The sequence below is a fragment of the Elephas maximus genome, chromosome 18, assembly GCF_024166365.1.
Source record: "Elephas maximus indicus isolate mEleMax1 chromosome 18, mEleMax1 primary haplotype, whole genome shotgun sequence".
Taxonomy (NCBI): Eukaryota; Metazoa; Chordata; class Mammalia; order Proboscidea; family Elephantidae; genus Elephas; species Elephas maximus.
The window spans coordinates 31254020-31281739 of record NC_064836.1 but is presented as its reverse complement, the minus strand read 5'-3'; the positions used below and the strand labels follow the sequence as shown (position 1 = coordinate 31281739).

Sequence of the window (27720 nt, the reverse complement as noted above, 5' to 3'; positions counted from 1 at the left end):
TATCTTTTCTAGTTGTATTTCATCATAAAATTGAATATCCTTTGATTTTCTTTTCATGCTTACTTTCTAAGTTTTTATAATCACAGTATTCAGGCAATAATAAATTGCTAAAAATTCTAAGTTGTTTTAAATAAAATTTAAAAACAAAAAGACATTATATTTGTGTGCAGCCAGTCAATATTTAAGAAAACTCCCTATGCATTATTTTATTAGACCCCCAAGCAACCCTATGAGAAATTCATTCCTTGTACCTTAAGGACCTTTTATGTGTGATTAAAAAAAAAAATGGAGACTCAAAGAGAATCCTGGACTGGCCAAATGTACCATTCCTTTAAGGAACTGAGAATTTCCCACTCTCTTCCTGAATCCATAAATAATATGAGTGAATATATAGATATCCAAGTTAAACTTAGCTTATTGTATAGATGGGGAAATTAAGATCTGGAAGAGTTAGTTTTAGGTTGTGTGGTAAGCCTAGGAATAAAAGCTCTGGCTCCCTAAGTTCTGTTTTTATTGTTTCAGTGTGTCATGGGATTTCATCTTCTTTTTCTTTCCTTCCTTCTTCTTCTCCCCATTAACATCACTATCATCAAGACTAGGTTGCTTGGGAAGTAATTATGTTTTCTATACCTTTACCGTGAAAATTAAAATAAATGGAATAATGAAAGAAAATATTTAAAAAATTCCACTTAACTTTTCTTGAATAGAAATTGAATGGCAATGTTGTATACTTCCCCGTAAAACTAATCTTACTCTACAACTAGTTTGTAACTTCCATGATTTTCAAAAATGTAATAATCCATGTTACACCCACATGAAAAATCCCCACCTATGGCTCACAGTCATGTTGGAGATTCAGAACACAAACAAAACAGCATTAATGTGGGGGAATACCTATTCTTTTTGACTAGGCAGAGGCCATATCTGATGATTAAAAATTATCTTATATTTTCAGATGTGAAGTGGTTCTCTGTACCTTGGAAATTCTCTAGTCAACAAGCAAGCTTCTTTTTAACAGATTCAGTAGTAATTACACAGCAATATTGCACAATGCTCATATACAACCAGTAATTCCTGTGTTGGAGATACTAATTTTGTAATATCACAACCGGCGCTGAAGTTACGTATAATAATAGCTCATTTCACGATGTGAGAGTCAAAGTCTGGAAATTGTGTATCTCAAGAAGCTTTTCCAGTCTCATAAAAATACTGCTGTAGAAGCAGCCAGCCTATAAAACAAAACAAAACATTGCAGTCAAGTCACTTCTAATCCAGGGCAACTCCATGTGTGTCAGGGTAGAACTGTGCTCCACAGGGTTTCAATGGCTAATTTTTCAGAAGTAGCTCTGGGGCTTTCTTCCAAGGTGCCTCTGAGTGGCCTGGAACCTCCAAACTTTTGGTTGGTAGCTGAGTGCTTAAGCCATTTGTACCGCCCAGCCAACCTCTACCCTAAGTCTTTTGCAACATTGCAAATTTACCAGGAACAGGATCTGATTCTTCCGATATTCCTGCAACTTAGTTTAACACCACGATTCTGGGCTTAACAGTGCTTACCAAAGCATCCTTTCTCACTCTGAAAGAGTCTCATTAGATCTCTCATAGGCCCTGTGCCCACCAGACTTCCAGCTTTCTCCTGTTGCCTTCCCTATTAGTTCTGTTACAGTCACTGGTTCTTGGCATTTAAATCTGGGAGTTCAGGTCGCAAATTTCTGCGGTCCAAGCAACTTCTTTTCCAGGAATTGGAAGTCATCTTGTGGCTGGCCAACACACAGCTCTGACTTCTAGGAATTAATGTATTCAGTGTCCCAGGAAACTCATCTTGAGTCATTTCTATGCAATTGATTTCACCAATTTCTGTTTATTTTTTCTTGTCGAATTAATGATTAGAAGTAACAGCTATATTCCCCCTACATTACCCCTCATATTTCTTATTAGTCATGCTTCAGTAGGAGGCTGTCAAACATCTTGTTAGTACCAGTCAGTTCTCAAAATAATATTCATTCAACTCTTCCCACAGACCAGACTCTGTTCTAAGGGAATGCATTGATAAATGTTTTATTACATATTTTTTCCCAAAGAGGATACATTCATTCATATTGCCAAAATAAACCATAAAAAAATTAAAGTGTAAAGGATTATTTCAGCAGTTAATCTACATGCATACCAGAAGACATTTCTGTTCAGAAAAGCAGGAAGACTCCTCTTAGGTCTGATATCATGAGTTTTTAATTCAACGCCCCATTATTTTCTTCTTTGAATTTCTTTCCTTTTTTATTTTTATTTACTTTTTTTATACTATTTGTTTTCTTTAATAGAAACATGCTGAGTCATGGAGCGTGTTTAAAATTTTGATTGGCAATATGGATTTTGAGAAATATTATGTGGGACTACACGGTTACCACAAAACGTGGGAGTTCTTGAACCCTGTAATTAGTGGGTGTCTGTCCTTCTGGACTCAGGTGGCAGGATTTATTGCCACAAAAAATAAATTAATTAAATTTTAATTTAAAGTCTCCCTAACTGTCACATAGGAAACCATAGATATGCTTACAAGGCTTGTTCAGGTGTAGAAAAGCCAAAATAAACAAAATTTTTACTCAATCACACTTCCTGGATGCATTACCTTACATGTAAGCCTGATACCCCACCTTTTTTTCTTCAGTGAACATTTCTTTCACCTTTCGCTGTTACACAAGTCCCCACTGGAGGGCTGCAAATACCTTCAGTGAGAAAAGTAGAGTCCCAAAGAACCTGAGAGCTGGAAAATATGAGTGGGATACGATGTACCCTGCTGGTCTTTAAAGGTTTTTTTTTTTTTTAAGGAGGAAACTGAGTAGAAAATTAATCACTGGCTATCCTTAGCATGTCACTGGACTACTAACCACAACTGATAGTTGGATTATGATTCCCTTCCTGAGTTCAGCTGACATCAGACTATGTGGTGGTCTTCCTTGGTCAGTCCAGCTCTGAATTCATTTGCACAAATCCTCAGGTGTTGTCTGGAGGTTTTAAATAATAAAGGCGCTTTGATTACTCAAGAAGTTCTAACATTTTAGAATTACCTCTCAGGAAGCAAGGAAAATAATCTAAATTAAAGTTTTAATTTGTGTGACATCAGTCAGTGTGTTTCCACATTATTATTTTTTAATCTGTTTTTGGATGGTGGTCAGTGACCTTTGTGAATTTTCATGTGCACTCAAAGGAATGTCAGCAATTTCTCTGGTCTTTAGTTTCTCTATTTAACAATATACTACCCTATAAGGAGAAAAATTTTTAAATGTGATTTGTGTTTCCTCCTTCTCTGTCTTAACCATCTAGCAGGGTAAATAGATGTTAACAAATAACTATTTAATTACAACAGTGATTAAAATTGTGAATGAGCAGTTCCTCAGTGTATAAGGACAATTAACAAGGAGACCTTAACTATCTCAGAAATCAGACAAAGCTTCCCAGAAAAAGTATTCTTTAAGCTGAGTCTGGAAACTGGATAAAAATAACATAATTGAAGTGAGAAACTGGAGTAAAAATATCCAATAAGAAGGCGTTTTCAGTAATTTGAATAAGTGATTAAACTATGATTGAGGCCAAATATTCAGAACATCCAAATTCACTCACCGATATTTCTAGCTCTGCTTCCCATTTCTACACGGCCTAAATCCACTTTTCACTGTAAATCAACGGAACTTTAATTCTTCTCTGAAGACAACATGTGCATTTCTCTCTTTGCTTTGATCATTCCATTTTATCTTCGCATATGCCCCTTGTTTGTTGCCATAATTATTGTGTATTTGTTTTTCAAGGGATTCCTCAACTTTTAGGTTCATTTTAAAATCCTATTTCCTTTATAATGCTTCCGTCAGTAAATAAAATTGTTCTTTTTGTTGTTTGTTTCCCTTTTTAATTAGGCCTAAGTTGAATTGGAATCAAAGTAAAACAGTGAGGTAATAGGGGTAGGATGACATAGTGAATATGGCAGTTTTGAACTAGGAGAAATTTAACTAGGAAATTATTATGTGTGTAGATCCTGTTTTATGAACTGAGTAGATGTTCAAAATGGTAGTTCCCAGGATCACTGGGGGTGAGAAAGCAGGTATGTTTTTGCAGATGATTTCTAAGTTAACTAGAAGATGAATCATATCAATCAATTTTAAACTAGTTTTCATGTTCAGATGTAATTTGATACCATAAACAACAAGCACTTAAAACTGAAAGAGACATTTTTATTAATTGTTATAAAAGAGGAAGAGGTAACACACTATATACTCACATGTACATATAAAACCATCCATGTTAGCATATACCCACAATACTTCTAGTCAACATTGTAGTATAAGTCTTAGCAAAATCAATAAGACAAGGAAAAGAAATAAAAAGCATACAGATTAGCAAGCAAGAAGTAAAGCTATCTTTATTCACAAACAACATGATTGTTTACATTGAAAATTCTAAGGAATCTACAAAATAACTACTGGGGCTAATGAATTAACATAAAAAATTGGTTTTTACATATGAGCCAAACATATCTGAAACATTAAATTTAAAAAGTATATGTCAAAGCAGCATTGCAGTTTGATGAATCACTTTTTTATGGCCTTTCTTGTGATCTTGTGACTCCTACAAAGTGATTGGCTAGGACTGCCCATATAAGGTGATTGTGGCCTACCAATGGCATTGGATAGCTTGAGGTTAATGAAAATAAGAGGCATGACACTGTTGTGGGGGTGGGACCATGCAAAGAAAGTATATGGATGGAGCCCTTATGAGAGTATTGGTCAGTTTTGCTAGGCTTAAAAACAGAGCCAATCACAGTGCAGAGAGGGGATCCCACTTCCAACAAGAAAGAAGAGCTAGGAGAAGAGCATGTCATTTGGACCTGGGGCCCCTGCACTGAGAAACTCCTAACCCCAGGAGACAGAGAGCTGTAAAACAAAGACCGTGCAAGATGGCAAGAAGTGGTGTCAAGTGCAGCAGAGAAATGGCAGCAGTAGCACCAGGAAACTGGCAGGAGGTAGTACTTTCAGCTTCCTGGCCGATGGAGAGAGAGAGCTGAGTGCCTTTTGGCAGGAGGCTTACTGGCAGAGTGGGATGCCTCTGGACACTTACTGGCTGAAGAGTTATGTAACACTTGCCCAAAGAGAGCAGAGGCCAAGAGGCCTAAGGCTAGGGGGATACCTGCCTGTGGGCACAGCTGAGAAGAAGCTGACCTGACTGAAGAACTGTATCCTGAGTCACGCCTGATCCTGAATTGTAACTTGTTCCTCCCTAATAATCCTTATAACTGTAAGTATAGTCTGTGAGTTCTGCGGCCATTGCAAGGAATTATTGAACCCATGAGAGAAGTAAAGAGTGCAGTGGGAGAGATACCTGGTGTCAGAATTGGTGAAAAGGTTGGAGAGAGGATGAATGTTTGACTTCTGCCTCATAGGACTCAGCCTTGGGCTGATGCTGCTGATTCTCCCCTCTCATAAAAACAAAATCTAAGAAACAAACTTGAAGATTCATGACATCAACATCAAAAACTTTAAAATATTGCAGAAAGCAATTAAATAAGACCCCAATAAGTTGAGAGCCATATCACAGACTGAAAGATGCCCATTAGCACCAAACTGACCTACAAATTCAACAGACTCTCAACATTTTTATAGAAATTGACAAACTGACTCTAAAATTTATCAAATGCAAGAGAGCTAGAAAAAGCAAAACATTCTTGAAAAGAAAAATAAAATCAGTGGAACAGAATAGAGAGTTCTTAATGAGACAAGCATTAATAAATGGGAATTGTTGAAATCCAGGAGCTAGAAATGCTTCATGAGAGTTTCTGGGAAAAATGATTGCATTAATTCTTAGAAGTCAAAACTGCAAACCAGTTGGTGGACGGCTGATCAGCAGCTTCTGGGGTCATAGTTGTGTGGGCAGCAGAAGCTTGGGATCTGAACCCCTTGTTTTTGCACCTGTCAGAGTGTGCAGCAGGAGGGAGCGGGAAGACTAAGCAAACATAGACCAGATAAGAGTGACAGCTGGCCTCCCATTAATCATGTAGAGTGGGTTAACTTGGCAAGAACTGGAAGGCCACAAACACTGTACTAGTCTAAATTGTCGGAATGTGGAGAGATTAAAATCTTTGGTCTGGGAAATTCAAAGTGTTTCCAGAGACTTGGAATGGAGAAAAGCGGCAGTTTCCTGAGTGCTAATAGAAGGACATTAGCTCAGGAGGTACGAAGTTCTTATTATAAAATAATAACATTTTCTTATGTTGACTATCAACCTGAAATGGGATGTTATTTATAACTTCAGGTGAATTATGGTGTGACAAATTTTCTGTCTCCAACATTGAATTTTGCTATTTATTTGTGGGCACTTTATCATACTTTGAGCTCTGGTGGTACCGTGGTTAAGAGCTATGGCTACTAATCAAAAGGTTGGCAGTTTGAATCCACCAGTCACTCCTTGAAAACCCTGTAGGATCATTCTATTCTGTTCTATAAGGTCACTATGAGTTGCAATTCACTGGAGAGCAATAGGTTTGGTTTATGTGTTATCATACTTCATGCTGTCATCAGCAATTCATACATTTTTTTATATATATAATTAAAAAAAAATTTTTTTTTTTTAATTACAAAGGGTACAATCTGAGTTGTTTTTTATAAATTTGCTTACTAGTTGTGGTAGGCAGGATAAATGCCCCTCAAAGATGTCCATGCTTTAAATCCTGGAACCTGGGTATGTGTTACTTTACAGGGAACAGGGGAAGGAAGGTTGTAGATGAACTTAAGGTTACTAATTAAAAAACAAACAAACAAACGTGTTGCCGTCCAGTCAATTCTGACTCACAGTGATTCTATAGGACAGAGTAGAACTGCCCCCTAGAGTTTCCAAGGAGCGCCTGGTGGATTCAAACTACCAACTTTTTGGTTAGCAGCTGTAGCACTTAACCACTACTTCACCAGGGTTTCCAGGTTGCTAATTACTTGCTCTTAAAATAGGGAGACCTTCCTGAGTTACCAAGTGGGTCCAACATAATCAGCACCAGTTACCTAAGAATAGACTCCGACTCTTGGTGACCCTGGGTGTGTCAGAGTAGAACTGAGCTCCATAGAGTTTTCAACAGCTGATTTTTTGGAAGTTGATCACTAGGTCTTTCCTCAGAGTCACTTCCGGGTAGACTCAAACTTCCAACCTTTCAGTTAGCAGCTGAGTGCATTAACCTTTTGCATCGCCAAAGCACCCTTAAAAGTGGAAGAGGGAGGTAGAAGCGTTGGGCAGAATAATGCACAGGAACTGATAAAGACTTGACCCACCATTGCTGACTTTGAAGACGGAGAAAGGGTGCGATGGACTAAGGAATACTTTGGGCCTCCAGCTGGGAAAAGCAAGGAAAAAGTTTCTGCCTTAGAGTCTCAGAAAAGGCATGGAGCTGTGCCAACAGCTTAATTTTAGGATAGTGAGACCATGTTGACTTTTGACCTGTGGAACTGTAAGATAATACATTTGTACTGTTTCAGCCACTAAGTTTGATTTAATTTGTTATGGCAGCAGTAAGAAACTAAGACACTAGTGTATTCCTGAAAGCCAGAAAACTGCTCCTACATTCGAAATCTGGAGATAAGAATTTATTAACAGAGAAGACCTCAACCTGGCCAAGCAGCTACAGCTATTCCCCGTGACAGCCCTGCTGTTGCCTGTGTTTTGGTGTATATAGATTGACTATTTCTCTTGGGTGGAGATTATGAGCCCAGAACCAAACAGGATCATTAAAATTTAAAACTTAAAGTGAGAAGGACTGAGTTTACAGAGGATTTTGGTATTTACCATTTTACATTTTATAATGCAATGGCCAATAATATTTTTTCCAAATTTTCTTTCACTATTCCTTCATCTTTTTTTCTAACTATATAAGCACCATAACTCCTTCCCAAAAATGGTGCAGGAGGAAGATGAGAAGGAAGAGGATGCAAAAGAGAAGGAAGGGAAGATACAGAGAGGAGGTAGGAAAGAATGTCACCGTTTAGTAGAATAAAGTAGTTCTACTCATAGTGTTATCCTAACTTCCTGTGTAATATTAGAAATTCTATCAAACTCTTCTATGTCTCAATTTTCATCTCTGAAGAATAAGTAATTTTGATTTCATGAACTCTACAGTTTTTTTTATATTTCATATTTTATTGCTTTGGAAGTAAAGGACAAGGTAAAGAGAACAAGACTGCTGTATACTTACAAGGCTAGATCTTTTGCCAAGTATATAATACTCTGCATTTCATTTTCTGTTTTCAAGGACATTTGAAGATCTTATAAAGAATGGAAAAAACACTTGAGCTTTGCTTGCTCTATATAAGTATTACGCCTTTAGTTATTATCATGGAATCTATAAAAGTACCCTACTTTTTTTTTTTAACACTTGGATGTGAAAAGCAAAATGGTATAAACAAAGGATATGCAATTTTATGTCAAGATATAAGGAAACAGTTATTTGGATGATATTAAAGATTTGTTGTTTTCAGTTAGATTCAGTTCACATGTTGGCAAAGCACCCAGATGCAACTCCACACCTGCTGAACCTAGTTCCTTCCTCATCTAAGTTTGTTGCTTTTCTTTTTATGCAAATGGAGATAATTGGAGCAGATTGAAAATAGAATTGAGATACAGGAATTTAGTCAATTAAAAGAATACATGAAACCCCTGCACTGCGATTTCCCAAAGATCATGGCACTGTTTTCTGAAAATGTACAACCACACCCTGGTCTTCCGTGGTAATTTTTTTTCACGTACAGTTCATTATATAAATTTAAATTTTGTTCCAGTGCTGCACACTTCCCTAATACATTCTGCCCTTGGAGAGGTATGGTCTATATTCACTGATGGAACAAAGCTATGCGATTCTCTTAAGATTTGGTTAAAGAGAAAGGATGGACACAGAAAACATAGGCCTACAGAAAACCCCTGCCTTAAGAAAAGAAAATATTTAAAACCCAGCCAAATTTAGTGCATACCCCCCAAAATCTTAGCATTCCAATGCATTACCAGAAACAATGACAACACAAACCTAGTTAATACATTACTAATAAATAACAACATTAACAGCATATTTGCATAGCAGAATGAAGAGTTTATTAGAATAAAATCATTTGGCTTTCCACCTATTTTGGGGGAAAAAGGAAATACATAAATTTTATTAATAATGCAATTTGGGTTACTCGTTAATTTTGCAGAGTCAGTCTATCATCCAGTGTTTGAGGACTGGAGAGGAAAAGAGAAGCTGGTGGTCAAGGAATACTAGAATAACACTCAACGGAGAAAATCAAGATAATGCATGACCTTACTACAGAATCTTATTGCATTGCTTAAATGGGTTTGGTCAGTCATCACATTAATCTGTAGAAGCCAGATCTATAGATTGGTCAGTAACAAGATGACTGGAAACTCCTAAAAGGAAAATATGTTGGGCGGCAGAATCTGAACTCATAGCCCAGGGAAGGGAAACCACAGACTCCATAACCCAAAGGCCTGAAGCCCCTGGATCCACAGCCCAGCGAGTAACAGCTTCTGGATCCATAATTCAGGAAGCAGCCGCGCCTGGAGCCAAAGCCCAGACACGCAGTGTTAGTCATCTGGCAGGGACTGCAGAGCGTGGAGGTCCTTGGCTGGTAGCAGGACGTCTGGCAGGGGATGGACACCACGCAGGAGGGCTGGTAGCTGCTGGGTTTACAGCCCCTGTAGAGAGAGGAGCTCAGCTGACAGGTGCTTGGAGAGCAGAGACCAGTGCTGTAGACCAGGTGGCTGGGGGAGGAAAAGCGCACACAGCCACCCAGAGAGCGGGAGGAGAACTTTCCAGAGCAGCAGCTGTAAGACATGGTGACAGGAGATGTGAGTTCAGCTGAGTTACAGCGAGAAGACTCTCTGAGTTTTAATGCCATTTTCTAGACTGGGGCACTTATATACTCTCAGCAATAGGTGTGGTACCTTACACAGTCATCCTTTCCATATTTTTCCTCCCTCATTTACATATGTGTAACTCCATAATCTTCTCATAATTGTGTCTGAATAGTTTCCCGAATATTATATTAACGGGTGCTATAATTTTGTTGTTACAGCACAAAGCCAATGAACTGTTCTTATGTCAGAAATGCTATGACTGTTTGACACTGATGCTCATCCCATCATGGCCAAGAGGGCCCCTCCTTTTCGTCTCGAGCATCATTCATGTGTCTTGTTTCTGGCTATGCTGAGTAAACATTTTCCTCTAAAAGGTGGGAAATAAGATAAAGTATCTTTCTTATGTATCAATGGATTAAATGTACAATTTAGGCCTTAAGGAGAAATCTCCTAAAGATTAACGCTACCTATCTGCATTCTTTCTTATTCTCTGAAATTATTGTCCATCTATTACATCCTATTACCCAGGATGTCTCATGAATACTGAAAAATATCAGGCAAGACAAATTGAATGTCAGTGTTGTCTAGGACCAGAGAGAAACTTGGACAATATTTAAAGATATGGTGACAGAAAGGGACAGAATTGAGACAGTTACAAGTGGAAATCAATTTAGACCCTTATAACAAGAGTCAAAGATCTTGACATAATTGGGATGAGGGAAAGAAACAATTAGATTTAATGTATCTGATCTGCGTCCTGTGGTCCTCTCAGAGTCTCATTGTATGTGGCAGTCCTGAGGATACAATTCTCAGATCTTCGACTGTTGTTTTTAACTGCTGTCAAGTCAGCCCCCAACTCATAGCCACCCCATGCACAATGGAATGAAACACTGCCCACTCCTCCGCCATCCCAGTGATCGGTTGCAGATACGACCACTGTGATCCATAGGATCATTGGCTGATTTTCAGAAGTAGATTTCCAGACTTTTCTTCCTAATCTGTCTTAGCCTGGAAGCTCCTCTGAAACCTTTTGAAGTATCATAGCTGCAGGCAAGTCTCCACTGACAGACAGGTAGTGGCTGCCCTTGAGGTGCATTTGTTAGTAAGGCACATGGATGTCCACATGAAAGACATGGAGCCACCACTGCTCTCTGATCTTCAACTACAGGAGGCTGAACTGACCAAGGGCTGGACATGGTGTGGTTCAAAATCTATAGCTGCATTTGTACTGAAGCCATGTACTCCCCAGGATGTACCTAGGCAATGACTGAGTACAGCAGAAAAATCAGGGAACCCTGTTCCTGAAAGTCATGAGACTTCTCTGTTGGCCGGCTTTAGCTGGAACATTTCCCAATGGCCTTGAGGAACTATCCTTAGTCTGCAAGGCAGTCTAAGGCAATTCCTTCTCTCTCTCCTTCTTTCAAGTCAACCTTGGATCTCAGTCTGACAGTTCTCCAAGCCTCCTCACTCACCAACAATTTCGTCTTGTAGATATTCCTGTAAGAGAGTCCTTTTATCTTAACTCCATCTTGGTGTCTGGTTTTTGATGGATTTGGACTGATATGTTATAGAACTAACTTCTGTCATACCCTCTATGTCTTTTTTAGTTATTAGCAGTCAATTTGTTACCAAGAATCCTGAGTGTCCAGCTATATTGATCTTCTATTTTACATTTTTGTTTTCAGTAATGTCTGCTCTTCTATTACTTCCCTCATTTACTTAAATTGGGATCAATGTGCTTCCTTATTTTGTCTCTTGGATATTGATATTAGATCAGTGATTTTTAGCCTGTTTTCTTTTAAAATATATGTATTTAAGGCTACAACTTTCCCACCATGCGTGGTTTAATTTGGGTATATTTTATATTTTCATTCGCTCTCTTTTTTGACTATGGATTAGTTAGAAGCATATTGCTTAATTTCTAAATTTCAAGAATTTATTGGTTAATGTTGTTGCTATTGTTTTCTAACTTAAACCACTATGGCCAGAGAACATAGTCCACAGGAGCACAATCATTTAGAAGTTGGTGAAACTTTTTCTTTCACCTAGCTTGTGACCTACTTTGGTAAATGTTCTGTGGGCACTTGAAAATAATGGATATTCTGAAGTTGTTGATTGCAATGCTCTATGCACTTCAACTGGGTCAGGCTTGTTGATCATGTTGTTCACGTTTTCTATGCCCTTACTGTTTGTTGGTCTTCTGTTCCTTTCCATTACTGATAAAGAACATGTTGAAATTCCTAATTGTCGTTGTGGGTTTGTATATTTCTCTGTTGAGTTTGTTTGTTTTTGTCTAATGGCCTTAGTCACCTTTCTCATATTTATCATGTTTGGAATTTGTGATGCTTCTTGAATCTGTGTGTCAAGGAGTATCCAGGTGCACTTTGTTGTTATGCATGCAAGATGCTTACTTACATGTGAGGGAAACAACTTCTATTAGACTTTGTCTTTAAGACACAAAGGGAAACTAATATTTTTAAGAGACAGGGGAGAGTCTAGGGAATGAAAAAAAGGCAAACAGTCTGAGAATATTAAATCTTGTTTACACTGTTTTGAGATTAAAGTAATTGGCTGCTCGATAGCAAAGACTGGATATTCTGTTCTTAAGGATGTTATCTAAACTTAACCAAGAAGATTATTTTAATTGTTTATTGACTTTGTTTGCAGATGACTTGGCTCCAACTCATGGCAACCTTATATATAACAGAACGAAATGTTGCCTGGTCCTGTGCCATCTTCATGATGGTTGGTATGCTTGAGTCCATTGTTGTGGCTCTTGCATTGATCCATCTTGTTGAGGGTTTCCCTCATTTTTTTTTTTTTTTTTGGCCCTCTATTTTGTCAAACACAGTGTCCTCTTCTAATGATTGTTTTTTCCTGATGATCTGTCCAAAGGAAGCAAGCCAAAGTCTCACCAACCTCTCTTCTAAGGAAAATTCTGGTGTTTAATGATTGGAAAAAAAAAAAAAAAAACTTGAAAGTTTAGCTTTGGAGCATATGTGACAGGCTGTCTCTGGGTAATGACCGGGAAAGCCCATCCATCAATCACCTGCACCTTGGTAGGCCAGCTCTACATCATTTTCCTCATCATCATTTTATTCCCAAGTTGATATCTTTCACCTTTCATCACTTTTGGTAAATTTTTTTGCTGTAACCTCTTCAAATATGATTCTTTCCCCTCTCTTCCTTGCCTCTTTCTTAGATTCCAATTATAAGTGAGATATACATTTTAATTATGTTATATATACCTCTTACATGCTATATTTTTAATTATTTTGCCTCTTTGTGTTTTGGTTTGGAAATTTTCTTCTGTTCCACCTTTTAATTCACTATTAGTCTCTTCAGCTATATTTAACCTGCTAAACCAATCCGTTGAAGGTTTTAAAAAGTTATTACATTTTAAACTTGTAAAATTGCAATTAGGTTCTGTTGTATGGCTTTTAATTTTCTGCCCCAATTTTTTCACAATCTTACCTTTAGTTCTTTAAATGTAGTTATCCTTTATAATGCCTTATTATTTCCTGTTGTTAATTTCTTCACATGGTTAGTTTAATATTTGATTTGACACATCCACTATCTTCATTTGTGGTTCAGATTCTATTTTCTGGTGTTCCCTTGTGTTTTAGGCTTCTCTTTTCATATTCCTCCTGTGTTTTGATAGAGTTATAGATATCTCATATTAAAAGGCTCTGGATTAATTTACTTTCTTCTAGAGAGAATTTCCTCATGTTTCTGGCAGGCAGCTGGGAAAGGGATCCTAGATCATTTTAATCCAATCGGGGATTGAAATGATTCAGAACTAGGCATCAATTCTTGTGAGAGACTATTTGCAATTCAGTTTTCGTCCTAGGAATTGGTCCTCCCAAGTTCAGGATATTTTCCAAGATGCAAATTCCTTGGTGGTACCTGAATTTCAATTTATTCCCCTAGTCCTGTGAGTTTGTTGAAACTCTCAGCCGCTCATTTTCAGAATCAGCAAATAAATTTAAGGGAAGAACAACTCCAAATGGCAGGATCACAACTCTTGATTTCAGTCCTAGCCCATATGTTATCTCCGTGACTCCCTGATGCTTCCAGATTTCTCAGAAATTTTCATATACATATTATTTTTTGTGTTTTATTCAGATTTTCTATTTGTTCTCACTTAAAGGGATCATTTAGATATTTTAAACAATATTAAATTGTTAATTTTATGTGATTTTGAGAGAACGATTTTTTGTTTACCTAAATATATGGAGTGATCCAAATAAGTGAGCAACAACAGTGAAGAAGGCCATTCCCTTCCACACTTTTTTACCTTTGCTTTTCAGAGTAATACCCCACCCTAAACAGAAGCTCTCAACATCCTGCCCATATACCCTGGTATTTACCAGAACACTCTGAAGACTGATTACTGAGGATATCTGTAAATCTCCGCCTGAGGATCCTTTTCACCTCACAGGAGCGTGCTGCATTCTGTGTAAGAAATTCTTCATTAGAATTAAGTTCCATTTGCCTACAGTGGTACCTGGCTTAATAATGCATCTTTTGTAGCCCTCCTTCCATACCCCATCATATTTTACCACTCCCCTGGTGGTATTTCCTGGGCTCACCTAAACTTCTTAAATTCGAATCCATGTTCTCAGCTCTGTTTTCTGCACAAGTACAGACAAACATATATTTAGAAGCCTCATAAATCTATCTATTGGGAAACCTTGAATATTTCTTCACCTTATAAAATTTAAATAGAAATGCCCTTAGGGAAAAATATCAAGACTACATTACATATTTCAGAAAAGCATCCATAATATTCTTTCTCTAATGAATATATTTTCCAGAATATAGAATTCAAAACTCTCTATTTTGAATAATAGTAAAAAAAAAAAAAAGTATTTTGTGATCAGTGATTAATAAATTTTTTTTTTTTGTGTGTAGTGATTAAAGAGAATGTTTATATAGCAAATATTGGCTTTTATTTTTTGAGGTTCTCACCTACTTGATTCATAAAATGAAATCCTTGGCATGTTAGCAATAAGTTGACTGGTAATTTCTAGAAAGAAGTAGGTGAATTACAAAATTTGTAAATATCAACTAAGGATAGAATTCTGTTAGAAATGCCCAAAGATCAAAATCATATGATCCATAGATGAGAGATGGGAATCCATACCCAGAAGATCAGAACCATTGAATGTACAACCAGGTCATAAATTTTATGTGAGATAACCCATTTTTAATAAATAACTCAGTTTAAAAAATGGTGGGAATCTATAGCATACAGAATAAACAATATAATCTCTGGTCTTAGACTCAAAGCTGGGAAGTTTACAAGCTCTTCTCACACATATTAGTTTAACGTGGATTCATGTTTGGCAATTAAGAGCCAGTGGGGAAGAGAAAACTACCTCTTGACATGTTAACTGGCACACAGTAGGATCCTTGAACAAGGAGGCTGAAGTCACTGAAGACAAATTCAATAACTTCACAGTTTTGCCTGAGAAATTTATACTCCTCATTAAAGCCTTAAATTTTGCCATCCAGATTATTTTGAAGAACTGTGCCTGAAAGATGAAAAATGGGGAAGGAATAGTGTCCACAATGTTGCACTGGTAGGACACTTACTGTAATTGTTGGGGCACAAATTAAGGAGAAATGAATTCTGGTTTTGAAGAGTAGACAATAAAGAACTCACAGAATTGCTGTTTGAATTAGGTGCATTTGCTTCTTTCCCCCCACTCCTCTTTCTTCTAGAAGGTCTGCATTATGTTACTTTTTAAAAATTGAAATACATTATAATTGAGTAAATTGATGACTTTTAGCATTACTTTCATAAGTGTAATGTAGTTTTATTAGAAAATAAAATAAGAAAACAATGCCATTCACAATGACTTTGCACTTCTTTTAGCCCCAAATATAACTTATTTAACTGGTTATATTTTAGTATCGAATATTTTGTGAAAGAACTTCGAAAGAAGATACATGATACATCTATCAAACTTTTTTTTTTTTCAAATTTGAGTAAATAGTTCAGAACAAGCAACAAAAAATAAAACATAGCAGAACAAAAAAGAAAACAATCAAGAAAAAAATACAGAAAAGAAAAATGGAAAAAGACATTAAAATAGTTGTCTTTGAAGTAATTTGTGGGCCGGCGATCCTAGGCATGTCACTGAGGACCCATGGGAAGTTAATGTTCATGTACCCTGCATAGTAAAAGAGGACTGGGAAGAAAGAAAAGTTCACATTTGGACAGGGAAATGTAAGACAGTACTTGGCTCTGGAAATGCCAGAAAAGGCAATCAAAGCCTGTGCAGTGAATAGCTACAGAAATTCTAACCCTGGAGTATTTATAAATATAGATGCTACAAAACAACGGTGTTGGGTTTTTTTTTATAGATGCTAAACAGATGACAATATATAAAAATACACAAAATATACTAATTTTGAAAAGTTTTGATTATAAAGACATTGAGATGAAACAAGCCATAAATCAAGAGTGTAATAGAACTGAAGTCTGAAAGTTCTGGCCTTCTCTGGGTTCTTCCTTCAGTTGTTTCCCGCCCTCATCACAGTAGTGATGACTTCTAGGCTGTCTGCAGACCATCTCAGCTTGATTTTCTCTAGGAGTCTGTTTCAAGAGCCTTTTTTTTTTTTTTGGCCCCTTGCCTTTAAATACATGGCAAGTTATCTTTCTGTTTCTAACCATCTTTCTCTTAGTCTATCTCTCTCTCTATTGTTGTAAAAAAAAAAAAAAAGTACAATGCAACATTTGCCAATTCAACATTTTTCAAATGTAGACTTCAGTGACACCAATTACATCAGTCATGTCATACAGTCATTACCAATATCTGCTGCCAAGATTTCCATCATTGTAAACAAATACTGAATTCTTCCTAAGCAATGACTCCCCAATTCCGCCTTTCCCCCACCCTTTGTCACCATTGGTCTCTAGACATTTGCTTATTCTAGATATTTTATGTAAGTGGGATCGTTTAATATTTGTCCTTTTTTGATCAATTAATTGCTCAACCATGAAGAGAAACAAAGTCGTTATACATGCTACAACATGAATGAATCCTGAAAACATCATGCTGTGTAAAGTCAATCTCTGACTCTCTTTGTTGTGTCTCTTCGTTGGATAAGAGACACACCATGTAGCAGTAGTGTTTGTTGTATTAGTTTGCTATTACTGCCACAAATTACCACAGAGGCACACACAGGGTGGTCATGAGTCAGAATTGACTTGCAGGATTTTTTTTTAATTCTGGAGAATGAGAATGAATGATGACAAGGTAGATCATTCTCATGAAGGCTTCCCATTCAGATGGAAGCTGTGCCACAGAGCTACTGAACCAGAACAATACTGATGTTATATCATTACCCTCCCTAGGGAGGAAAACATGGAGCAGCAAGGCCAGATGTGATTATTCAGGAAGTAGATACACAGAAAGCATATGCCAGAGGAAAAGGAGGGACTTACCTGGCCATGATGGGATTGGAATTAATGTAAAACAGTCATTGCATTTCTAACAAGTCATTGGCTTTGTACTGTAACAACAAAAGTATAGCACCCATAAAAACTATTCAAATATAATTGCAATTACAGAGAAAATTATGGAGTTACACATATGCAAATGAGAGATCTCAATGTAGGAACCATGACCTTGTAGTGTGCCACACCCATGGCTGATCCTGTATAAATGTCCCAGTCTAGAAGGTGACATTAGACCCAAAGTCCTCTCACTGTAACTCAGCTGAACTCAGTCTCCTATCACCATGACTTACAGCTGCTGCTCTGGAAACTTCTCTACCCGCTCCCTGCGGGGTTCCCTGTGCTACCCAGGCTCCTCCTGTGGCTCTTCCTTCCCCAGCCACCTGGTCTACAGCACTGGCCTCTGCTCTCCCAGCACCTGCCAGCTGGGCTCCTCTGTCTACAGGGGCTGTCAGAAGACCTGCTGTAAGCCCAGAAGCTACGAGCGCTCCTGTGTGATGTCCAGCCCCTGCCAGACGCCCTCCTACCACCCAAGGACCTCCACACTCTGCAGTCCCTGCCAGACAACTTATACTACGTCCCTGGGCTTTGGCTCCAGAAGCTGCCACTCTCTGGGCTATGCATCTAGAAGCTGCTACTCATTGGGTTGTAGATCCAGTGGCTTCAGACCCCTGGGTTATGGCTTCCCTTCCCTGGGCTATGGATCCAGATTCTGCCACCCAACTTACTCGATCTCTAGGAGCTGCCAGTCTTCTTACTACAGACCAATCTGTGGATTTGGCTTCTACCAGTCACCTTGTTAAGTGTTCCCTTTCAATTATTGAGGGCAAAGTCTCTATTCAAAGTAGCCATTTCTTTCATTCTCATCAGTTACCACTATCTTTACATTCACCAATTATCAGCTTCTCACATCACCAGCTTCTGGAAGACTCTGAAATTAATCAGTCACCCCAAATTAAGTCATGTCATTTGCACTGTTGATAGAATATACGCTGTTGGATTTTCTTTTCAAAGCAGTTGAAAATCAAAATATTAATCTAATAAACTTATAGAATATGGCATCTAAATATACTGTTTGTCTTATTGTTATTTTTTAAACTTTATTAAGTATAATTTTTGTATTCAAGAATTTGGAAAGTTTAAGTAAAGACCAATACAATTTTGGAACTGGATTTGGGGCATTTACAATTAGGTACCTTTGAACAAATTTTTGGCTGTCTTTCCTACTGAAGAAGTCCTGGAAGGTCATATTTTGCATGTGCTTACCTATTTCAGCAGCAGTGAAAGGTGCTTGAAAATGGGAGACAGGCATTTCTGCTGATAAGGAAAAACAGAGAAATTAGTACATAAACTAGGAACACAGCCAATATGAATATAATGTAATTTATAAGATGAAGTGTGTACACTGACAGAAAATTACCTCAAAGTATGCTATCTGAATGTGGGTTTTCATTTAGGAGAAAATATGAGCTTTAAGGAACTCCCAGGGCAAACAACCTTCTCATTGTTGGTTGGCAAAAATGCCAAAATCCATGCCTCACCTCTGCACATGTGTAAGGAGAATAACAGTACTCTCAGGTGGGCAGTAAGTGGGTTTAGCAGGTATGAGATTCTCTCCTGATCCTGCTCTAACACTCAACCTGAATCAACCTAAAAGCAAGACTCCATTTGTGTCAGCAGTAATCTTTCAAATTTATCTTGAAAATTGGAATCAAATACTGCTATTTTGACCTTTTGAAGGCCAAATATTTCAGGAAACAAAAAAGCACTAGGAAAATCATGTAGTATTTAAAAAAAAAAAAAACTGTTGCCATCAAGTAGATTCAGACTCTTAGCAACCCTACAGGACATATTCTAATTGCCCAATAGGGTTTCCAAAGGGCTGCTGGTGGATTCAAGCTATCAACCTTTTGATTAGCAGCTGAGCTCTTAACCACCATGCCACCAGGGTTTCATAGCATATAAAAAAAAACAACACCCACTGCCATTGAGTTGATTCTGACTCATAGTGACCCTATAAGACCAAGTTGAACTGCCCCGTAAGGTTTCCAAGGTGTGCCTGCTGGATAGAACTGCGACATTTTGGTTAGTAGCCCAACTCTTAACCACTACACTACCAGGACTCCTCCATAGCATATAAAACCACAACCAAACCCACTGCCATTGAGTCGATTCTGGCTCATAGAGACCCACAGCATATAGCAGGTATTAATAATGCAAACAATAAACATAACCATTATCTTTTTTTTTAAATCCCTGGCAGCATTGAAAACAATGTTTATATTCATTAGTTTTAGCCTGGGTTTCCCTAAAAGCAGAGCCCAAAACAAGAACTTGAGTGTAAGCAGCTTATTTGGCACATGATTCCAGGAAGCAAGGGTGGGAAAACATGGAAGTTGAAAGAACCAAAGAAGAAAATCCCATAAAACAACTGCTCATGTTTTTTGAATTAATCATACAGTGAGCAACTGGGTCTTAATCCCACTTTGATATTTTGTTGTTGTTGTTGTTAGGTGCTGTTAAATTGATTCCGGTCATAGTGACCCTATGTACAACCGAAAGAAACACTGTCCAGTCCTGTGCCATGCTCACAGGTGTTATGTTTGAACCCATTGTTGCAGCTACTGTGTCAATCCATCTTGTTGAGGGTCTTCCTTTTTTTGTTGGCCCTCTACTTTACCAAGTAAGATGTCCTTCTCCAGGGACTGATCCCTCCTGATTACATGTCCAAAGTATGTGAGACATAATCTCACCATCTTTGCTTCTAAGGAACATTCTGATTGTACTTCTTCCAAGACAGATTTGTTCTTTCTTTTAGCAGTCCATGGTATATTCAATATTCTTCACCAAGACCAGAATTCAAAGGTATCAATTCTTCTTTGGTCTTCCTTATTCATTATGGACCAAAGGAGTATCAGCTGCTGGATGCTTAGCTGAATGCTGTAATAAGAAAATATTTGCATATACTTTGAATTATTTTTTTTTTCATACAAGTGCTATCAACTGAACAACTAAAAAAAAAAGCAAAAAAATTGGGCTTCAAATTCATAGAACTCATTATATGAAAAATGTTGGGGCTACTTGTTAATAAATGTTGGAATGTGTAAGAGATTTCATTTAGAGACTTGACTTCTTATCTGGCACTTTTTTCTTGTTGTTGTGGTTAAGTGCCATTGAGTTGGTTTCAACTCATAGTGACCCCATGTACAACTGAACACTCCCCAGTCCTGCTCCATCCTCACAATCGTTGCTAAGTTTGAGCCCACTGTTGAAACCACTGTGTCATTCCATCTCATTGAGGATCTTCCTCTCTTTCTCTGACCCTCTACTTTACTAAGCCTAATGTCCTTCTCCAGGGACTAGTTCCTCCTGATAACATGTCCAAAGTACATGAGACAAAGTCTTGCCAATCTCTCTTCTAAGAAGAATTTTTGCTGTACTTCTTCCAAGACAGCCTTATTCTTTCTTCTGGCAGTCCACAGTATATTCAATATTCTTTGCCAACACCATAATTCAAAGACACCAATTCTTCTTTTGTCTTCCTTATTCATTGTCCAGGTTTTGCACACTGAGGCAATTAGGCTGGGGGGACTGGAGCCCTCACCAACATCTACTTCAATAATATCTAAGTGCTTACTGGAAGCCCTCTTTCCAGTTTCTCACATATATTAGAACATATTTTATAAAAGCAACCTTTCTTCTAAAATTATGTAATATAGTCAATTTACTATAACTTATAGTTATCTTACATAAAATATTGAAGTTTCTAACTCCCTGCAGAACAAAAGATCAGAGTTATTAGTTTGATAATTCTAAAAATGCATAATCTTGGTCTTAGCCTGTGAACAGATTACTGGATGAAGTAAAAACCCGAGATTAAATCATTTATCCTAAATCAAAAGGAAATTGGACAATTTCATGCTTTAAAGTCAGTTTTTTTTTTAAGATAAAGAAAAATATAACCAGATTCTTAGAAGTAGTTTTGAAGACACAAAGTGAACAAATAATATTAACACAAACATATGGATGTTAAGTAACATGTTTATTTAAACATGATATTTTTCACCTTTTGAAATTTAGACAAATATACTATGGGAAATAACTAGAAGACATATTAAGAAGAAATATCCTTCGATATTGCATGCCTATACAATCCCAGGGATATAGTTTCAGTATATTTCTCCAGCAAATACATTTTCCAGTTAATGGAATTCAGTTATTCCTAATCCATGGTAAGAGTAAAAATCAAATATGCAGGCTAGTAATAAGACAGGAAAGAAATAGTGCATATCTTTTTGTTTTTTTTCTTGATGTAGAACATTTTCTTTATGGACTATGTTATGCCAATTGAGTTAGATGTCCCCTGAGATACAGTGTGTATCTTGAAGTAGCAGGTCTTGTATTTGTTTAAATTTCTGGTTTCTTGAACAGGTGATTAAAAGAACACAGATCCACAGGCTAACTGGTAAGAAACAGACTGGCAGCTTCTAGAACAGAGGCAGGCTGGGCGGCAACAGCTGGGTCTGTAGCTTAGGGATGAGAAAGTGTTGGGAATACAGCCTACTGATTGGAAACCACTGGATCCAATGTCCATGGATGGGGAACTACAACCAAGAGATTGAAAGCCACTGGAGACAAAGCCCAGAAACGCAGTGTAAGTTGTCTGGCAGGGACTGCAGAGTGTGGAGGTCTTTGGGGGTAGCAGGATATCTAGCAGGGGCTGGACACCACACAGGAAGGCTGGTAGCTGCTGGTCTCACAGCTGGTCTCCTGACAGCCTCTGTGGAGAGAGGAGCCCAGCTGGAAGGTGGTGGGGGCAAAGAGGTCAGTGCTGTAGGCCAGGTTGTTGGGATAGAGAGCGCCCCAGGAGGAGCCTGGGTAGCACGGACAGCTGCTGAGAGAGGTGCAGGAGTTTGCAGAGCAGAAGTTGTGGGAAGTGGTTACAGATGTGAGTTCGAATGGCAAGATCCTGAGTTTGAATGTCTCTTCCTGGACTGGAGCATTTATACACACTTATCATTGAATGGGTCACCCACAAGGCACAGTAAAAATCGCTTACCTTCATTTTAATTGAACTGAAAAGAAAGAGCATCACAGTCATGCATAGGTAGTTTGTGTTGTTTTACAACTTGAGAGTGCAGTAATGTTCCTGCCTTGGAATTCACGCAATAACGTTGAATGTTCAAAGCTATTAGTCAGCCTCGTTTATCAAAGGTCACCCGGAGGATCCCTCGGACTGCTGCTTCACAGGTAAACAGTGTCTGCACTGAGGAAAACTGGCTTAATTAAGAATTAGTGATAGCCCTTTCACAATCTGTCTTAAAATTGTCACCATCTGGCTGGCAAAGTTGCTAACTGGTGTGTTCATAGACATTTCTTTTAAACAAAAACATCCATTCAGCATTGCCATGAAAGTGGCATGCTTAATTAGAAGCATCATTAGAAAGAGCAGGTAGTATTCGAGATGTATTAGGGTTTTTTTTTTTTTTTTTTTCCTTTGATCACACAATCACACTTCAACCAGAATTACTAGTGAAACATTAACTGGAATTTCCTGTATTTTTTGTTTTCCTACTTAAAACTGTTTGCAAATTATTGAGCCAATCTTAGCCTTCCTTCCTTTCTTTTTTTTTAATGTGTGTATGAGTTAAGTATTATATTTTATGCTGCTTTGGAACACCACAAATTATTCATCTAAGATGATGAAAAGCTTAAGAACAAAATGTGGAAAAAACACCCAGTGTATTTCCAATTCTAATCAGAGTCAGTGTTTATCACTGAAAAGATTTCCCATAATCTGGAAAACATTCTTATTCAAAAGGAAGTTTATAAGGTAATTGCTTTGAGGTATTGGACCAAAGTAGCCATCTTAAGGAGATTCTTCCCTAGCTTTAGAAAACAGCATAAATCACTTTGACTCAAATTGTTTCAGGTGTTTCTGACGAGAATTACAAAGCTCCTGAAATAACAGATAGTGGTTTTTCTTGTCCTATGACTCACCTTTTTGTAATGGAATAATGGAAACTGATACCTTGGAGGGAGTGGAAAGATCGAGAAGGTTTGTTCTACTGCGGCTTCTATGCTGTTTGATTTGTTTCTTTCCTAGAAATGTATTTCTTAGCAACTTTACAAAAAAAGTGTTTAGCTGCAAAAACATGCATTTTTGTTAAAAAAAGAATGCTAAAATTACTTCTATCTGATCTCATAGAATATTACTTCACAGAAGTAGCTCACATAGGAATGGATGACATTGAAACAAGCCACAAATTCAATTTAGGTGAGTTAAATATTTATATGAAATACTTGGTGTTTAATATTTTATTGACAAACAGAACAGAAAGTCCCCTAGAATGCTTTTTGATATTCATAATTAAGAAGCCTATTGACAAATAGAACAGAAAGGTTTGGAGTCCCCTAGAATGCTTTTTGATATTCATAATTAAGAAGCCTAATAAATAAGAATTGTTTATTTTAGAAACACGGGATATAACTGTGTTTCTTAGTAAAAAAAACATGATTGAAGATCAGTTTGTCTATTCAAAGTGTTCAGACTCCTAAAGTCTACTACTGGGAAGGAGGCTTAGCAATAAGTTACAGTTCTCTGCCAGGTAGGATTCCCATTTAGAGAATACTAGTTCGATATTCCATTTAGATGGAAAGCTTATTACCTACAAAAGTAGCCCACTTCAGATTTTTTAGCTGAATCTTCCCTTAAAACTTCCACGTAGTAATACTACTTCTTTATAGAATGAGTCTCAGTTCATTTTCATTGGACAATATAATTTTTTTAAGATGGCTCTCTTAAGAGAATTGCCCATTTCCATCAGTAATTTTAAGCCACTTCCTGCATCCAAGCACTACCTTTATTTGAAGTTCATTTTAGGAAACTCTGGTGGCTCAGTGGTTAAGAGCTATAGCTGCTAACCAAGAGGTTGGCAGTTCAAATACACCAGGTGCTCCTTGTAAACCCTATGGGGCAGTTCTGCTCTGTTCTCTAGGGTCGCTATGAGTTGCAATCAACTGCAACAAGTTTGTTTTTTTATGGAGGCATCCAGAAAAATCCTCAGGATGCTCTCCTCCTAGGCAGACTACGTCACTTGATACATGATATATCAGAGGTCCCAAAATGCATTCATCTCTATTTCACTATATTATCCCTATTATTATTATCATTATTATTTTGATTCGTATTTCTTCACTGGAAACCCTGGTGGTGTAGTGGGTAAGTGCTACAGCTGCTAACCTAAGGGTTGGGAGTTTGAATCTGCCAGGCGCTCCTTGGAAACTCTATGGGGCAGTTCTACTCTGTCCTATAGGGTCACTATGAGTCGGAATCAACTTGACGGCACTGGGTTTGGGTATTTCTTCATTAACAAAGTTGAAAAAAACCAACGTTGAGTACACCTTTATATGTTTATAGCTATTCGTGAAGAAGTCTTGGTGGCTCAGTAGTTAAGCACCCAGCCCCTAACTGAATGGTTTGAGCCCACCAGCAGCTCCACAGGAGGAAGACGTGGCAGTCTGCTTCCGTAAAGATTAGCCTTGGAAACCCTATGGGGCAGTTGTACTTTGCCCTACAGGGTTGCTATGAGTCGATGGTAATGGATTTGGGTTCTTTGGTATAGCCATTTGTATTTCTTTTTTCCACGAACTGCTTGTTCATGGTTTATCCATTTTTATTGAGTTGTTTCCTTTTTTTCATATATATATATATATATACACACATACATACGTACATATGTATAATATTGATATATCCACAACTAAACATGCAACAATTTATCAATTTCCACATGTACATTCAGTGACATTGATTACATTCTTCAAGTTGGGCAATCATCCTAGCTATCTTTTTCCAGATTATCTTACCACCATTAGCATATAGTCAAGGCACTTGAAGCAAAAACTCCCTCCTTCCCCTTCCCTCCAGCCCCTGGTACTACTAATTGCTTTTGGTTTCTGTACATTTGCTTATTTCTTATAAATGGTATCATACAATATTTGAACAATATCATCTCTTTTGATAACCTGTCTCCCATATTTGAATTTTAAAAAAGACATTTGTAACTATAAATTTTTCAAATCCTTGGTCATTAGGTGAAGCCTACATAGAGTAGATATTTTCCTTCTTTCTTTCTTCTCTTTATATTCTGTAGTGAAAATCCCACCCTATTTTTTTTTTTTTATGAGAGGAGAGGAAGTAAATGAATAAAGACCTATTTTTCACATATATTGTTTTGTTCTCAATAACAAACATCAGCACCACTAAAAAGTACCTAAACTTTATGGGAATAAAGGATTTTTGGTAATAAAATCTACTGAATCGACTTGACAGCAATGGGCTTAGTTTTTTGGTTTTTCTATGAAGAAATAAGCCAGCTTCAGAACAAGCGAATCCTTGATGTAAGTATTCTTACAATGTATTTGAAAGTGTATTTGAAAGCACTCTTTTCAAATATTAAACCCTTCATTGCAAATAGTGCACATAAGAATGGTTTTTCTATTTGTGCTATAAAAAAAACAAAATATAAATGTGTTTGGAATGCAGTCATTTAGTATTTCTACCAATTAAGGGTTGTTAATTGAATTGTTGTTTCTATAAGGTCCACAAGATTTGGGAGAAGGAATGGATATCCTGGAACTTATCTTCTGTACTTGACTGGGTTCTTAAATTGGAGCAAAATAAATGTCACCTCCAGACTAAAAATTATTTTTAAGAGTTTTAAACTCAACAAAATTGTTTCTGTGTCACTCATTCAGCCTAATATCTTGAAGGACAGGATGAATAAAACACTGATCTTATAGATACAGTTGTGGTAATATTCATTCATCCTCAAAGCAAGATGAATGAGAAATACATTTGTGTTTCACTACAAGTTCCTTTGAAAAACTAGTGAAATTCTTTCATTTAAAATCTGTACTCATAAAAAGAGCTTTGAAGATCAATGTATGTCATTTTGACCAGAGCCTAATTAAATACTCTTATTAAAAATGGGCACATGATACTACATCCTTGGCTAGGTAGGGTACATAAGTGCCCAGTATAGAAGGTAACATTCAAACACGAACTCGTCACTGAAACTCAGCTCCACTTAACTTCCTGACAACATGTCCTACAACTGCAGCTCTGGAAATTTCTCCACCCACTCTCTTGGAGGTTACCAAGTTCCCATCTATGATGCTTTCTACTCCAGCAATGTAGTCCACACTCCCAGCACCTGCCAGGTGGGATCTTCTAATTATAATTACTCTCAGGAGAACTTCTATGGGCCCACCAGCTTCCAGACACCCGGTTTTGTGGGCAGATCCTTCCAGACATCCTGCTATCACCCAGGATATTTCATCCTCTGCAGTCCCTGCCAGACAAATTTCCCTGAATCTCTGGGGTTTGGAAATATTGGCCTTGGCTCTTTGGGCTATGGAAACACTGGCTTCCAATCTCTGGACTGTGGGTCCAACTCTGGATGCCCAACTTATTTTTCTTCTAGGAGCCACCAGCTAACTTGTAATCAACCAGCCTTTGTATCTCACTTTTTTGGATCAGCTTACTGAATATTCCCCACTCTCTCATGATTATCTCTACACATTTTAAGAATCTTCAACACTCAACCTGGCCAGTATCTATGATTGCTGACCATCTGTACCACCAAGACTCACCATCAAGTCCTTCTGTTTATGACTTACTATGGACAAGTATATGATTTATTCTGGATATAGTGACTTTGGCCTATGACCTTTCCTCAATCTGATCTGTGAGATTTATCTTGAATCTTAACTCCTATACCAATGCTGAGAATCACTTCCTTTACCATCTCTCTCTTTTTTTTCTCTTATGATTTTTCTAGCACTTTTTCCCCTCAAGTTTATTTCAAATAGATACAGTATTTTAAATAAACTTATTTCTCTGGCATGAATTATGACATTCCGTTTGCTTTTATTAATATGGCACATTTAATGAATGCATCCTCTACTTTGAACTGACTTCATCAGGTAGAAAAAACAAAGTTTTCTCTGTTTCATGAGTTTCTTCAATATTTTCCTGGACAGAAAACGGAGTTTAGAGAAGAGTTGAAATATATGACATATCTCAAGTCATGAAAGTTTTATGTCCCCTCTGTGGTGCATTTGCTTGGTTAATTGCTTCAGAAAATTTTGTTTATTCAATCAGGCATTTATTGAACAAACATTTGTTAAGTTTCTATTATATACCAGGCCTTGTGCTGAACAAAGGCACAGATTCTCTGCCTTCGAGGAACTCACACAAATAAAATTCTAACTTATCGTCATGTATCAAGTATAATAGTGGGGATAAAAACACAAAATCCAATAGGAACACAAAGGAGAGGGGCTTCCAAAAGAATCTATGGTGGGGTGAAAAACAT

At 37.4% G+C, this 27720-nt stretch overlaps 3 protein-coding genes across 3 annotated transcripts; 2 read left to right on the top strand and 1 right to left on the bottom strand.

Annotated features, from left to right (window-relative positions):
- Positions 1-9395: 9395 nt before the first annotated feature.
- On the bottom strand, positions 9396-9848 carry LOC126061632 (keratin-associated protein 13-1-like). Its single transcript, XM_049858288.1, has one exon. The coding sequence runs from the start codon at positions 9846-9848 to the stop codon at positions 9396-9398; it is 453 nt and encodes a 150-aa protein (XP_049714245.1).
- A 7768-nt stretch (positions 9849-17616) lies between these two features.
- LOC126061614 (keratin-associated protein 13-1-like) lies at positions 17617-18141 on the top strand. The gene has a single exon (XM_049858262.1). The coding sequence runs from the start codon at positions 17623-17625 to the stop codon at positions 18139-18141; it is 519 nt and encodes a 172-aa protein (XP_049714219.1). The 5' UTR covers positions 17617-17622.
- An 8305-nt stretch (positions 18142-26446) lies between these two features.
- Positions 26447-26890, top strand: LOC126061752 (keratin-associated protein 15-1). Its single transcript, XM_049858494.1, has one exon. The coding sequence runs from the start codon at positions 26447-26449 to the stop codon at positions 26888-26890; it is 444 nt and encodes a 147-aa protein (XP_049714451.1).
- The last annotated feature ends 830 nt before the right edge of the window (positions 26891-27720 follow it).

Coding starts and splice junctions, on each gene's coding strand:
- LOC126061632 (XM_049858288.1), bottom strand. CDS start 9,848: ATGTCTTACAGCTGCTGCTCTGGAAAGTTCTCCTCCCGCTCTCTGGGT.
- LOC126061614 (XM_049858262.1), top strand. CDS start 17,623: ATGACTTACAGCTGCTGCTCTGGAAACTTCTCTACCCGCTCCCTGCGG.
- LOC126061752 (XM_049858494.1), top strand. CDS start 26,447: ATGTCCTACAACTGCAGCTCTGGAAATTTCTCCACCCACTCTCTTGGA.